This window comes from Amphiura filiformis, chromosome 12, assembly GCF_039555335.1.
Source record: "Amphiura filiformis chromosome 12, Afil_fr2py, whole genome shotgun sequence".
Taxonomy (NCBI): Eukaryota; Metazoa; Echinodermata; class Ophiuroidea; order Amphilepidida; family Amphiuridae; genus Amphiura; species Amphiura filiformis.
The window spans coordinates 52,832,351-52,848,526 of NC_092639.1; the positions used below are offsets into that span (position 1 = coordinate 52,832,351).

At 36.5% G+C, this 16,176-nt stretch overlaps 1 protein-coding gene across 2 annotated transcripts; it reads left to right on the forward strand.

Annotated features, from left to right (window-relative positions):
• Positions 1-14,485, forward strand: LOC140166390 (betaine--homocysteine S-methyltransferase 1-like). 2 transcript variants are annotated; one of them, XM_072189843.1, is made up of 9 exons: positions 1-267; positions 1,439-1,580; positions 2,207-2,337; positions 7,187-7,378; positions 8,377-8,524; positions 8,949-9,137; positions 10,616-10,746; positions 12,050-12,144; positions 13,384-14,485. In XM_072189843.1, the coding sequence occupies exons 1-9, from the start codon at positions 265-267 to the stop codon at positions 13,466-13,468; spliced, it is 1,116 nt and encodes a 371-aa protein (XP_072045944.1). In that variant the 5' UTR covers positions 1-264; the 3' UTR covers positions 13,469-14,485. The 2 variants fall into 2 exon arrangements, with proteins under 2 accessions (XP_072045944.1, XP_072045943.1); XM_072189842.1 differs by lacking the exon at positions 1-267 and adding an exon at positions 316-422.
• Positions 14,486-16,176: the final 1,691 nt, after the last annotated feature.

Below are 16,176 nucleotides of genomic sequence, written 5' to 3' on the forward strand. Positions count from 1 at the left end.
CAAAGTTCATGAGCTGTCATGAGTAAACATCGGCAAAAGTGGCACGATATCGCATTCATTGATCTGGAGGCGTGCTCCTGTTGTGCAATATCGGGTGCAATGTACTAAAACCTGAATGCAGACCAAAACCCCGGGGTTCAAACATACGGTTCTTCAGCCTTTCTGAGCTTTTTCTGCCCGCTGTAGGGCCTATTTCAGCAACTCTCACATCCGTGCTCTGATTGATTTCATCGTTTTGGAGGTCTCAATTTGCAGGCTCTAAAAATGGTAAGCATGAATTCATACACTTACAGCATAACGCGATCGAGCATCAGGCATTATAAATCCTTCGTATGTTTTCTTGAGATGTACATAGTTACATTGCAGAACTCGTGTTGCTCCCGTCCCATATTATATAGCATTACCGAGTCATCCGGATGCAGGTAAGACGGCACTAGTAGTACCGTATAATTATAATAATAGCTCAGCACATGTCTTAAGGAGGCCGGGATTGGAGCATGGTTAAGATTCTTGTTATACTAGACTGCACGGTGCTTGAGCAATGATATGTGGCATTTTAAAAAATGAAGGCTTTTGAACAGCGCGCAGGCAAATGATCAGAAATAATAGCATTGCATCATTGGCCTAGATACAAGAAAAAGAAGAAAAACAAAAAGACGTGAAGAATTTAACATTTGTTATGACATCAGGGGGCCTTTCTTTTTTTTTTTTTTTTTGAGTGGGTCTTTACATGTTCAGTGGCGTATCATGGTAATCTTGCTAATAAAGATCTGATAAGAAGGCAAACACTATATACACTGTAAAAGTCATAGAACACTTGACACTATACCGGTAGTGTTCTGTCTCTGTTTCCAAGATTAGTTATGAAAATATGTCTGCATATCCACACTAAAATTTGCCCTTAATACCTAGCACTATCACAAAAAGGAAACATTGTTACATTAATATTTGATTTTGAAAAATAAGACAACATTTTCAAAACTTAGAACACATATATGTAACACCTTTTGAACACTTGACACGTTATGTCTTTCTTTGTTTCATTTGAACACCGGTGTTCTTGTAGTTTGAACACCGATGTTCTGAAATATTTTAGAACACTTATTACACATGTGCCATGTGTTCAACTATATCTTATGAACAGGTGTTCACACTAATGTTCTCTAAATAAGTTGAACACGTGTCATGTGTTAAAAACCCGTTACATTAATGAACGCGTTCCATGTGTTCTGGCCAATTTACAGTGTATCATTTGGCCCCTGCCACCTTGATAATTGCGCGCGAAGCGAGAAAAAAATTCTCTGGGGGTTGGGGTTATTTTTAGGGGGTCACAGTGAAAATTTCTTGGGGGAGAGTTGGCAAACCAACTCATTTTGGGGTTCCACACTGTTTGTTATACGTTCATTGCATTAATAATTTTCTCTCATTTTTTGTTCAGGCGAGCAAGAAAAATCTACTTGAACGGTTAGAAAGCGGCTTAGTTATTGGAGATGGAAGCTTTGTATTCACTATGGAGAAACGAGGATATGTTGCAGCTGGCCCATTCACACCAGAAGCAGCAGTTTTATATCCAGACGCAGGTTATTTATTTATTTATTTATTTATTGTTAGTTGGTTGGTTGGTTGGTTGGTTGGTTGGTTGGTTGGTTGGTTGGTTGGTTGGTTGGTTGGTTGGTTAGTTAGTTTAATAGTTAGTGTTTCGTTCTTTCGTTCTTTCTTTCTTTCGTTCGTTCGTTCGTTCGTTCATTCTTTCTTTCTTTCTTCATTTCTTTCTTTCTTTCTTCATTTCTTTCTTTCTTTCTTCAATTCTTTCTTTCTTTCTTCATTTCCTTCTTTCGTTCGGTCGTTCGTTCGTTCGTTCGTTCGTTCTTCCTTCCTCTCTAACACGTTTTGCAAGAATATGATACATTTCAATCTTTAAATGTATGGATGTTGCAATATCTAATATGTGTTCCCCTGGGGAGAATTATATGGGGGCCGAAGAATGTCTTGCTCGTGCGTTGCGACATGATTAGGCCCTATAGAAAATTTCATGATTATTATAGACAATTTCTGGGGGTGAAATTTATTTCGGCACGTCGAAAGGTAGGGGGGAAAGCGATTTTTGGCAGACCATTTCCAAAATGCATCCCCCGTTTACACATAGGCCTATATATTGTACGTTACCATAGGCCTATTTATCAAGATTATCATGTTATCATTTTAGTTCGTCAGCTTCATCGTGAATATTTGCGAGCCGGATCAGACGTGATGCAAACATTTACATTCTATAGTTCTGATGATAAACTACAGTTCCAGGGTGTATCAGAAGATAAGCACAGGAGTCATGCCCTAACGGTAGGAAATATAAAAATACACCAACAACTTAATACTAAACCACTATATTATTAACGATTACATAATTGGCAATTTGGAGCTGGAAGTTGGCTCTTCCATTTAAAATACACACTCACCCTGTGGATAATTTAGACAAAGTATTCCATAATGTTAAAGGGTGAAAAACCAATCCCCAAAAGAGTGATGCACTTATAAAACCACTCAAAAAAGAGTGAAATGGTTTTTTAAAACTTTAACCACTCATGAAGAGTGCAAACCACTCGAAAAAGTGTGAATTTCAACTCGTTCAAGGACTTAAATGAAGGGCAACACGTTTTTAGAGTTGTCCTTCATTTAACTCCTTGAAAGAGTTAAAATTCAGTCGTTTAAAAACACATTTCACTCTTTTTTGAGTGGTTTTATAAGTGAATCACTCTGTTGGAGAGTGAGTTTTTCACTCTTTTACATTTAGATGGTAGAGGGAGTATGGATTTCAAATAGAAAAGGCAATTGCATAACTTCCATTGTAGAATTAAGATAAAGGCAAAGCCAAATACAGGTAGGCTATGTGTGTTTTAAAATTGATGAACCATATTGTTAATTCTATTTAAAAAGCATGCTCCCTCTGTGGAATATTTTATATATCTATAGATTTCAAATGAAACAGCCAAAGGGCAACAAGACTGTTAGTTTTGCCCATAATTATTAAAATTTGAACATTTTCAAATTGCTTTAATTAAAAACGGAGGTATCAGTTTTCGAAATAACATAAGAATTCCGGGCGTTCCGTTTTGTTACGGCATTAAAATACTAGCAGAAAAATGCTCCTATGGCAGGCATGACACAGCAACAAAATTTTACTTTAAACACAGCTATTGTTTAAACATGTTAAATGTCACGTTTAACAACATACAGTTCTTTCAGAAAACTGTGTTACGAGGGATCATCGGGGATCCATGTGCGCTGAATCTGATGTACAGTGTGTCCCAGAAAAGGTTACCAGGTGAATTTGGACATAAGTTGAGAAAATATATAGGCATTTGAATCAAAACAAATGTAAAAAGCAACGTGTAACCCATATTCTGGATCTTATACGCTAATCATGCTAATTTTACAAGCGAAGAAATTCACTTAATTCCAAGTAGCTCCAAGTTTGAAAGAAATAGCACTCAACGCAATGCACACTAGTGGGTAAACATGCCAAAAGGCTAATATTTTGTGTGGTGAAATTCTTTTTTCTCTTTTTTTTTTTCGTTCTTCTTAAACATCTTTTTATCGCAAAATATTTTATTATGTTTTTTTCAAGTGTGAAAATATTGCACGATATAAAAAACGAAAGCTTACATGATAATGCTCGGTCAGAGCATGATTTAAGCACTTCCCACCACGCCACTGTGTTGACTTGCGTTAAATGGCATGGTTAAATTTGAATTTGGACTGATATATTTACAATAAAAACGCATTCAAAATGCTAGTCGATTTCACATTTTATGTTACCTACAGAAGGTGTGAATTATCCTTTATGCATAGGCCTACATCACTTTTGTTCTGAAATCGACCAAGTAATAATGACACACGCACAATTCTTAAACAACAGAATTCAATGGGATTTGAAAAGTAAAGTGGCAGTTGAAACTCTAGTGATAACACGTTTGCAGTGCATGATGGGGCTTCTTTAAATCATCCTCTGATGCTCGGTATTTGAACTATCTTTTTTCTATAGGCCTATTGCACGCTATCAAAAATCATGCACATGATGAAAGCTGTAGCACTATGATCTGACATTGTCATTCTTGGCTAAAATAATTTTTGGCATGTTTGGAAAGATAAAATATAACATATGGCACAACATAAAGAATCAAAGTTTTCTCTGACAAAATGTTGCTTAAATATTGTCATTTGTCACGAATAATGAATGCAAACATTTTACCTTTAAACCAATTATTATTATTGCACAGTATCAAAAATTAGAAGCGAGCGATAAGCTAATAGGCCTAAGCCTATTATATCGAGCAAGTATTATTTTTCAATAGTATATTGATTTAGATAATGAAAATCGATTTTTGTTTGGCTGCTCGACCAACAACACCTCGTCTACCCTTAACAAAGAAAACGCCGTCAGATTATGAAATAGATAACAAGATGAGGAAGTGGTGCGCGATAAATGATGATAATGTAAAAGGACCTGTTGATCACACTTGGAAGAAACTGCATTGGCATGCGCATTGTGAAATCGCTCATTTCTTCGCAACCAGTCAATCGATTTTCTTTATCTAAATCAATATATTATTGTATAATGTTTTGCAAAAGTTCATTTTACAAATCATATACTTTGAAACCTGCTTGATTTATTCAAGTTGTTAATGAGTTATATGTATACGTTTTACAAAAGTGTTGTTGTTTCAGCCCACTTTATACAACATAACTCAAGAACCACAGGACCTACAAAAGAATATCTGTGATGTTTGAATTCTTCTACACGCTTGCTATGAAATGATCAATGCAATTTTTGCCAAAGCTCACTACCATTCGCAAGATGCCGTGAACTACCAAATCGCAACAGTGTAAAATAGCTGCTAACCTTAAAATTTACATATGATGCAAACTAAAATGATCTACGTGCTGCTTTTTACTTTTATGATTCCGATGCATATTTCTCTACTTATCTCCAAATTAATTCACACGGACATTTTTTTCTGGGACACACTGTACAGGCTTTCCAGGCTTTTTACGACGAGAATTCATAATAGGCCTACAGATTGAAGGTTTGAAGGGTTCGCCGTTTAAGCCAAGCTTTTGTTAGGATAAGGTTCAACTTCTTCAGTGTTCAACACACACACACAGGAAGGGATCTGGAATGAGCGTTTTGATCGTTTCGACAGTATTTTTGTGGGACATGAGAGCACATCAGACATATCGAATTGCATTTTATAAATCTAATGATATATTCTTAAAGTGTATGTAGCTGGGAGGAAAAGCCGACGACCAATTGAAAATTTTGACCTTCCATATTGAAGATATGGATTTTTTACCAAAAAGACCTAATTTGTTTTGGTGTTTTGGGAAAAAAATCCATATCTTCAATACGAAAGGTCAAAATGTTCAATTGATCGTCGGATTTTCATCCCACCTACATACACTTTTAGTATAAATTATCAGATTTATAAAGTTTACTTCGAGATCAAGTACTGTTAAATATCAAAAATATCAATTTTTAATCATTTGCCATAAAATGTGTATTACATTGCGAATTTCAAAAAATCAAAATTATTTGATATCAGAAGGACATTCTTCGTATTCAGAATGCAATTCGATATATGTCTGATGTGCTCTAATGTCCCACAATAAATACTGTCCAAACGTTCATACCCCACCCCTTAAACATCTTTTTATCGCAAAATATTTTATTATGTTTTTTTCAAGTGTGAAAATATTGCACGATATAAAAAAACGAAAGCTTACATGATGATGCTCGGTATTATTTTGAACTATCTTTTTTCTATATTGCGCGCTATCAAAAATCATGCACATGATGAATGCTGTAGCACTATGATTAACTATCATTGTCATTCTTGGCTAAAATAATTTTTGGCATGTTCATGATGTTTGGAAAGATAAAATATAACATATGGCACAACATAAAGAATCAAAGTTTTCTCTGACAAAATGTTGCTTAAATATTGTCACGAATAATGAATGCAAACATTTTAACTTTAAACCAAAAGTTAAAGCATTAAACATAAGCATTATTGCACAGTATCAAAAATTAGAAGCGAGCGATAAGCTAGTAGGCCTAAGCCTATTATATCGAGCAAGTATTATTTTTCAATAGTATATTGATTTAGATAATGAAGATTTTTTTGGCTGCTCGACCAACAACACCTCGTCTACCCTTAACAAAGAAAACGCCGTCAGATTATGAAATAGATAATAAGATGAGGAAGTGGTGCGCGATAAGGATGATAATGAAAAAGGACCTGTTGATCACACTTGGAAGGAACTGCATTTGATATTTTTCACATTTTAGATATATAACAGTCCACGAAGTAAATTTTATAAATCTAATGATATATTCTTAAAGTGTATGTAGCTGGGAGGAAAAGCCGACGACCAATTGAAAATTTTGACCTTCCATATTGAAGATATGGATTTTTTACCAAAAGACCTAATTTTTTTTGGTGTTTTGGGTAAAAATATATCTTCAATACGAAAGGTCAAAATGTTCAATTGATCGTCGGATTTTCATCCCACCTACATACACTTTTAGTATAAATTATCAGATTTATAAAGTTTACTTCGAGATCAAGTACTGTTAAATATCAAAAATATAAATTTTTAATCATTTGCCATAAAATGTGTATACATTGCGAATTTCATAAAACCAAAATCATTTGATATCGGAAGGACATTCTTCGTACATATATTCAGAATGCAATTCGATATGTCTGATGTGCTCTAATGTCCCACAATAAATACTGTTCAAACGTTCATACCCCATCCCTTAACGGAATCCATGGAATGGAATACCGTAAAACCTCGCCTACAAACATATAGAGTGCTTCTGATGAAAGCTCAATTAATCCAGGCGCCATTATGGAGTTTGGGCAAATAAATTACAGACCCAAGCATATACAAACAAGTATTATTGTAAGACCAATCTATTGCATTGGCATATTTACGCATGTATTGGTATTAATTAAAAAAAATTTAGCGTTCATCAAAAACTATATGCTTGCAGACGAGGTATGTGCTCTGCTACACAAAATAACCTAGAAATTCATTTACACAAAAAATTAATTATCTGTATGTTATTGTTTTTAAAACAATATTGCCAATAAAATTTTCTCATATAATTTCATTCTAATTGAAGAGTATAGAGATCAACGATGCTGCCTGCGATCTAGCGAGAGAAGTAGCCAATGAAGGAGATGCATTAGTAGCCGGTGGTCTATCACCTGTTCCTAGCTACCGAGAAGGAAAAGGAAAAGAATTCGTACAAGAGGAATTCCGCAAACAGTGTAAAGTCTTTCGTGAAAAAGATGTAGATTTTTTAATTGGAGAGGTAATTTTTAATTCTTTGTCTTACTTCTTCATCTATACTTCACCTCTTCTAATTCTCTCTCTTTTACGTCTCCTCACCAACTTCCTTCTTGTTTTCTACTTCTCCTCCTCCTTTTTCTCCTTCCCCTTGTTCTTACATGCTTATTTTATTTTTTCTTCTTCTCCGTTTTTTATCTATTTCTTCACCCTTTTCCTCTCCCTCCTCCTCGTCATTCTCCTCCTTCCGTATCAGTGATCATATACTAGCATGACTAGGGTTACTAATGTTGTCTTTCCATTATCCGGCTGCACACGAAAAGTAACTCACCCTCTTTTCTTTTTGATAAAACACTGCTACCAGAATCTATAGAATATCTTCTGAGCGTGTATACTGCAAAAAATTGATTGAAGATGTCTTTTATTAATTTGTTGTTCAAATAATATTCAACACATGTGGAATTATTTTTATGACCTCGATCAAAGCCCAGCGTTGGGAAAGGCATGATTGATGAAAAGTTGGGTGGAACGAAGGTAAATTCTACAACGTTGGGCGGTTTGGATTTGTCCAACATGCACGAAAAACTGCCCAACCATGTATCGCATGTGTTAGTCACAGTATTGCATAATACTCTTTTTCTTAGTGTAAGGTGTCAACACACCTGTGGGGCAGGACGAATCGGGTTTGAATTTTAAAATGATATTGGCTATGGTTTACAAGCACATATTTTTTCAGGTGGTGGCCGCATTGCATTCTCTAAATTCAGTAAATTTTCATCGTCAACCGTGTAATTGAATGGGATTATTTTGAAATTTTAAAACGCTTGAAATATCACAAACAAATAGGGCTATGTTGATAAATAACATGAAATAATATAAATACATGCTAAAACCGTTGGGGTTCGATAATGAACCCCACAAAACTAACCGACTAAATTGGAAAATGCCATACGGCCGGGCGGTTTCACAAGTTGCCGGCTCGATCATGTCATCCGCCGCCTGTATTTTTTTATGTCTCTGTAGTTCTTTGCAAGTGTTGAGGAAGCTGAGTGGGCAATTGAAGTAATGAAAGAATTGAAGAAACCTGTGGCATGTACGATGAGAATATGCACTCGTGGAGACTGGAAGGATGTCAAACCTGGAGATTGTGCAGTAAGGATGGCCAAAGCAGGTAAGCTTATAGATTATACCTGGCACCTGACGATGGCTACTACGTTTGCACATATCTCAGTTAGTCTGCTGTTCTGAACAATTGTTTCTTTTCACGATCCCTCTTTTTTCCCCTTCCACCTTTTCTTCGAGGATTGGAGCTGGAGTAGACTTCATATTGCAAGTGTTCGCCAAATTTTGTTCATTTTTGCCCAGAAGGTTATTTTCAACTGCTTGTCAATGACACCCATTTTTAGCGGTCCCCACACCATAGACCTATGACCCTTGGGAGCCCACACTGAATGACCCCCTTTTTTCGATATAGACCCCGACTCCAGAAAGGATAGGTATACCTCATTTTCATATTCGAATTCCCCCTCCCCGGGCCTTCGACACAGCGAACGTACCTTCTATATGTTTAGCGAGCTGTATTATTTGTATAACAGGTGCAGACGTTGTTGGTGTCAACTGTTGCTATGAACCAAACATGTGCCTTGAAACCATGGCATTAATGAAGGCAGGTTTGGATGGGGCTGGACTGAAGGCACACCTTATCGCACAACCTGTAGGTTTCCATACAGAAGAAATCGGAACGAACTTGAGTGGGTATGCAGCATTGCCTGACTACCCATTTGGTAAGTTTGACGTGTTTAAATATGATGAAATAACATGGTTAGAGCATCGTTCTAGAAGGTCGCCGGTTCGAATCCGGCCGGATGTACTGGTTTTTTCAACTTATGTGCATGGTACTGGCTACTCTGGGGAAGGATTAGAATTTGTTCATCCAATTAAACCCAGAGAACTAAGTAGGCCCTATAACAACTTTCATACTTATGTATATAGATTTATATATTCTGCTCTTCTCCAACGTGCCTCTTTAGCGCAGTTGGTTAGAGCATCGTTCTAGAATTACGAAGGTCGCCGGTTCGAATCCGGCCGGATGCACTGGCGGGTTTTTTTCAACGTTTATGTGCACTGGCTACTCTGGGGAAAGATTAAAATTTGTTCATCCTATTAATCAAGAGAACTAAGTATAATAACTTTCATAACATGGGCAACAGATGATGTAAAAAAAAGATTATGTTAACGGCAGTATGCTGAACAACAAGGTTTATAGATACCATATCGTAGCTAAACATGTTCAAGGCATAAAACAGGGCCCACTTTTGGCAACTTTTGCTCAATATTTTAACTCAATTGCGTCGGCACTTGTTGTAGACAAAATAATTTAGTTAAACCAATCGCCTTATCGTCTAAAACAAAATGAACAAAATTTTGACCGTTTAAAAAAAATCTCAATTATATCAGTATTTTGAAGTCATTTCAGGAATCATTCTCAACAATATTTATCCATATATAACCATAGTAAATATATTAAGGGATGAAATCAAAACTCGACCGGCGGTGGACCGGGGGTTACGTCCAGTTTATATTATTCTAAACAAAGGAAACCGGACGGAACCGAACCGGCGATCAACCTCCGGTCGAGTTTTGATTTCATCCTTAAGGGTGTACTACACCCCTGTGGTAAATTTGTGACTATTTTTGAATTTTTCTCAAAAAATAATATCACAATGGTAACAAAAGTTTATGTATATTATTGGGGCAAGGAATCCAATTACTACACTGGAATTTCAGTGACTCAAGACAAGCGGTTCAGTATTATGATAGGAAATGAGGTACATCCTAGCGGTACCTTATTTCTTATCATAAATAACGAACCGCTTGTCTTGGGTCACTGAGATTCCAGTGTAGTAATTGGATTCCTTGCCCATATAATATACCGGTACTAACTTTTGTTACTACTGTGTTATTAGTTTTTGAGAAAAATGCAAAAATAGACACAAATTTGTCGAGGGGTGTAGTACCCCCTTAATCGTGTTAATTGGCAATTGGTCATCGACCTTAGCCAAGAAAGTGTTGCCAGCGGTCGTTGATTTTGAGTCAAACTTTTAGGAATGTTTTTTTTTATGACAGAATCCAAATTATGAATAATCATAAATGGATGAATGACAACCTTCACAAACGTAACCATTGTAACACGTTCACACCTAACATGTCTATGAAATAAATAGCCCACGTTGACACTTTGTTTTTCCCCATTTGAATCCAGCAATGGAGACGAGGATGATCAATCGATTCGATGCGCAGAAATTTGCCAGGAAGGCCTACGAGCTTGGAGTCAGATACATCGGTGGTTGCTGCGGATTTGAGCCATATCATATACGTGCAATGGCAGAGGAGGTGTGTTAAACCTATTTCGAACGTAGGCTACTAATGAGGGGGCTGGCATTTTCTTCGGAAGGGGGTGGGTCCCAAATATACTGGGGGTCATACATTTTTGGAAAGAAAAATAGAGGGGGTCATAACATTTTTGATGACCAAATTGTAGGGAGTCACAAGATGACAACAGATAGTGGGTTTATTTTATTTAAAAAAAAAGACTAATTTCAATACAATTTCAGCCTGTTTAGGGGGTAAGGTGTATCGGTAGTGTGGTCATAATTTTTTGTTGCCGAAATAGGGGGGTCGCAATTTTATTGACGCCGACTTTTTGTAAATTTGGGACCCCCCTTCTGAAGAAAATGCCAGTTGATTGTTTTGTAGTTTTGCTTGTTGTATTACAGACATGAGTAGGCCTATGCCATTATATCCGCACTTACTAAGAAATTCTTGTATTATCCCAATATTAACCATAAGGTAACAAACCAAAGATTCGATGACATCCTAGGAAAGTCCATTTCGTTAGGAGGCTGACCCCTCCCTCCTGAAACATAAGTGTGGAATGTTGACAATTCCAACCCGAAAGATCAGCATTTGTGGCTGATATTTTATAGCTATTTCAAACGTACTCGAACTTTTTGATCCCTTCCCCCAACGAAATGTGATATGACGTCATCGAACTTTTGGTTTGTTACCTAATTTATATTATACTTTAAAAATAATAAAAAAACAAAGCTTTAATACTATAACCACTGGCTACGATCTTACTAAGATATTTTTCTGCTTGTTCTTTTCTCGCAATAAATTCAGACTATGACTTTTTTACAGTTTGTGCAACATCTTCCTGTGAGCCGAATATAATTTTGCTGTTGTCGGATGACGACCCAATTAAAAAAACCAAAAAAAACCCAACAACAACAACAACAACAAAACAAACAAACAAAAATTGTATCGTCATCCTAGTTCGTCACAAAAGCTACAAATGTTTTAATTATTATCAGGGTGCCATTAGACCTTATTGTATAAATGGTTCGAATTCTTGAATCGTATCTCGTTTTTCTTTCTTTCATTATTTCTCTACCTTTCACTCTTCCTCACTCGGGTTTCTTTCTTGCTATTTGCTTGCTTGCTTGCTTGCTTGCTTGCTTGCTTGCTTTGTATTTGTATCATATCATGATTTTGTATACAGTTAGCCAAAGAGAGAGGACAGAGACCTCCCGGTGCAGATATGAGTCTGGGTGTCGAAGGTCTAAATTTTGGTGTTACGGGTGTTGTACGACAAAGGTAATGACAAAAATATTGTTTCGTTATTTTATGCCTACAGTTGGCCCAAGAGAGAGGCAAGAATCCACCAGGGGCAGACATGAGCCCCGGTGTTGACGGTTTGAAAGTGTCTGTTATGGAATATGTTGCAGCAAGGTAATGTTTTCTATTAAATAGATCATTTCGGTTTTTCCCGAAAGCCTTTGCGGATTTAACCCATGTTATCGCTGGTGCGCAGTTCAATGCACACAGTATCAATGTGCGCATAGACTCGCGGGTTTTTTGCAAAAGATTTCTGAAATTACCGACAGTGTGCATGCGGTGAATTGTAGTTGGTACCGATATATGCCTGCACTGCAAAACTTGTATCTTAGCAATTCTGTCTTGCATAGGGGGCCAAAGCGGAGGTGACAGGACCGTGACACGCCTCTCTCAATTTTTGCCTAAAAATCATAATAGATGAAAAAATGAAGCAATAATTGCAATGTACATCGTTCTTTTTAGCACGAAAAGCACCGTGTTTTAGGCCCAAATAGGGTAAAATTGCACAATTGTGCGTGCTTCGTGCGCACTGGCCCACCAAATAGCAAAACACACCTTTATTTGGAGCTAAAAAGTCTCTATTTGGAAATCTAAGATTCATGCTCCTGCTACAACTTTTAATGTCCAACCACAGAAGATACAAAATAGAAAAAGTGTCTCAAAACGGGCTCCAATCGTGTGACTTCCATTTTGGAAGTGTGAGACACGATTCGAGGAATAGCACATGCTCTCGTGTCCGCTGACTTCAAAAGACCTGTCTTTGATGGGTGTAAGACACGTGTTTGTTTAAAACACAATTCTTTAATCACAAGGCACTATGGCTATTTACGATACAATTTTTGCACTGCGCGCCTAGAAGTCTTCATTAGAATCGTAGAATTCGATAGTGCATGCTTTGTCTTTTGGTGTGGACGCCACCTATCCTGTTTTGTTTAAGCGACAGAAAACCTCGACTGCCTATCCCGCACACTTTCTGTAGCAAAGAGGTTTATTAACATTGAAGAACTGTATTGTTATTAACATTGAAAAACTGTGTTGTTATTAACATCTAAAAACTGTATTGTAATTAACATTGGAGAACTATATTGTTATTGACATTTCATTGTACACTAGCTTTGAGATTCAGATGCTGAAAAAGGGGCATCGTTAATAATAGTATCGTTTTTCCATCACATCGATTTCAATTTATCAACAATGTTAATAACAACGCCGGGTTTCGATCACTATAAAATTACATTAATTTGCTGAAAATGGGAGGGGGCAGTATATTTACAAGAATTTAAAAACAGCTCATATAATTTGAAGTCATGCAATTTAAATATCAATGCCATGCCTTTTATTCATCAATTTCAGGGCCAACAAAGAATACTGGGCAAACCTCATACCTGCCGCTGGGAGAAAAGATGCCAAAAATCTGTCAGAGTTGCCCAGGGATTGAAAGAGATTGTGACGTCATTCAGCCGTGTAAGACCTAGGAGGCGATGATATTTTCTTCACGTTTGTGGCCAGAATTCGTCGAAGTGTCGCAAAACGTTTTTATACAGTTTCCAATAATACCAGCTAATCAATAGAAGTTGTGGACATTGTGCAAATCCGGCGTCAGTCGCCAAAACAAGAACCTCGACTTTGAATTTTGAACTTCAAGTGGTGCAAAAATATAATAGACACTTGCTGCAGCTGAATCCTGTTTTTGTTTGTTTGTTTATTTGTTTGTGCTTACAAAATATTGTTTAAAAATTATTTGCTAAATCAAAACAAATGTAATCTCATAGATTAGTTATTTAAAATATTTTTGATAACAATAATAAGTGGAGTAATTAATAATTGAAACAATCTTGATAGATCAGAGTTCACCGTACCAAAACTGTCCCACAGTGCATTGCGAATTGTAATGCTGATATCGCTTAATACTTTTTAACATACATGTTTTTAAGTATAACCCATCGAGCACCATTAATATTTGTTACGAGTCTTAGTGACTCAAGGCCAAAATCACCTTTTACCCAAATTCACACGAAGTGCAACAATACACTGTTTGATTAAGTTAACAAAATCTAAGTCTTTAATTGAATGTAAGATACGATTGGTAAGATTGGTACATGACAACAAATGCACATATAATAAATCACACAATCACAGTTTTAACTAATCAGTACTTAACAAGCAGTCTTCTTCTTGGTGATCATAGAGTTCTATTGCAATGTTCTGGACGGCTGATGTATATCTCCTTATTTACTTATCGTGCGAAAATCACTGTTTAGCGAAGTCCATTGTACACTTGCATTTATATATCCTCTTGCGTATAAATTCTTTGCGAATAGAAATGGTGTTGCTTCTCCTAATACTAAACTCCTTGCGTAGTTCTCCTAATACTAAACTCCTTGCGCAGTTCTCCAAACACTTAACTCCTTGCGCCGTGCTCCAAACACTTAACTCCTTGCGCAGTTCTCCAAACGCTTAAGGGGGCGCAACACTAAATCACTACGCATTTTATGTAAGAACGAAATTCGGCTAATATAGTCCATAGCATTGCATAGTGAGTATGAGATTGTAGCGACCATATCTACCGACATGTTCACTTTAAATCACTCAATATCAGCTCATATGAATTCGACAAGTGTCTTCAATGATAACATGCAGAAAAAACCGGACATTTTATCTCAAAAGCGATTCTCTGTGGCGGATGAAGACAACTTCCGATTTTGAAATGTGAGTGGTGAATTTAGTACATTTTTAGGCCATATTTTTGCACCCCGAAATAGCGAAAAAAGTCAACGGTCATCGATATATGCCGACAAACGTTTTGGAATCTACAGAAACAGAGCTTTAATTTGATACCAAATTAATTTTTCCAAGTATTGCAGGGACGCCAGGAATGGCGCTCGAAGTAGGCCAAAATCACACGTTATCCTATGGGACGCTTATTTAGTGTTGCGCCCCCTTGTAACGGCCGTCGTTTATGAACGCGTTCTTTTTACATTCTTCGCGTAAAATAAGAAATGCGCGTCATGAAATGTGTTCTATTTCAATCATGATGATAAACAAGGATTACGAAAAGTCACCCTGATGAATTATTATTGGGAAAAATGCTTTATTGACCGCTCTCTAAATTCCTAAGATTTAAAAATAAGTCTAAGTGACTTGTTATAATGACAAAACCTTTCAGAGACTTAAAATTCAAATCTTTATTAGAGTAAAATTTAAATCCATTAGATTTGAATTTTAAGTCTTTTCAAGGTTTTGTCCTTCTAATAAGTCCCTGGAATTTAGAGAGCGAGCAGGCGCCTGAAAAGTCTAGAAATTGTATCCAAAAATCTTCAAAAAGGCTCAAAAATGGGTTTTAAAGTTAATAGGCATTGTTAATCTGCATGAAGCCGTTTTGCTGCATATTCAGTAGGCCTATGCAAAAAGACCATAATTGTTACTGCTGAAACAGGGGGGGGTGTTTATACTTCACACTCATTAACAAGTGCTTTCCAAAACAAAATGGCAAGACAGATAATCTATAAATGAAATTAAACTTGGTTCAAAGACGTGCTTAAATTGTTGTCTGTCACTAGTTTAGTGAGTTTTGTGCAAACTCTCGCATATTGGAGGAAAAGTCGAAATATGCGATTTTCCGTGTTTCGGCACTGATCTTTAAAACAACATTTCTCTTGAACGAAATGTCGCAGAGACATGAAATTTTCGGTGTTGAGCTACAAATTTTCTCTAATTTAATTAATAAGTGACAAATGTGGATTTTGAAAACTTTTAAATCCTTATAAGGGGGCGCAACACTAAATCACTACGCATTTTATGTAAGAACGAAATTCGGCTAATATAGTCCATAGTGAGTATAAGATTGTAGCGACCATATCTACCGACATGTTCACTTTAAATCACTCAATATCAGCTCATATGAATTCGACAAGTGTCTTCAATGATAACATGCAGAAAAAACCGGACATTTTATCTCAAAAGCGATTCTCTGTGGCGGATGAAGACAACTTCCGATTTTGAAATGTGAGTGGTGAATTTAGTATATTTTTAGGCCATATTTTTTGCACCGCGAAATAGCGAAAAAAGTCAACGGTCATCGATATATGCCGACAAACGTTTTGGAATCTACAGAAACAGAGCTTTAATTTGATACCAAATTTATTT

Excerpts from the sequence above, each read along its gene's own strand:
- LOC140166390 (XM_072189842.1), top strand. Across the intron at positions 1,581-2,206 it reads AGTTTTATATCCAGACGCAG|TTCGTCAGCTTCATCGTGAA; the intron begins GTTATTTATTTA and ends TTATCATTTTAG. Across the intron at positions 9,138-10,615 it reads ATTGCCTGACTACCCATTTG|CAATGGAGACGAGGATGATC; the intron begins GTAAGTTTGACG and ends ATTTGAATCCAG.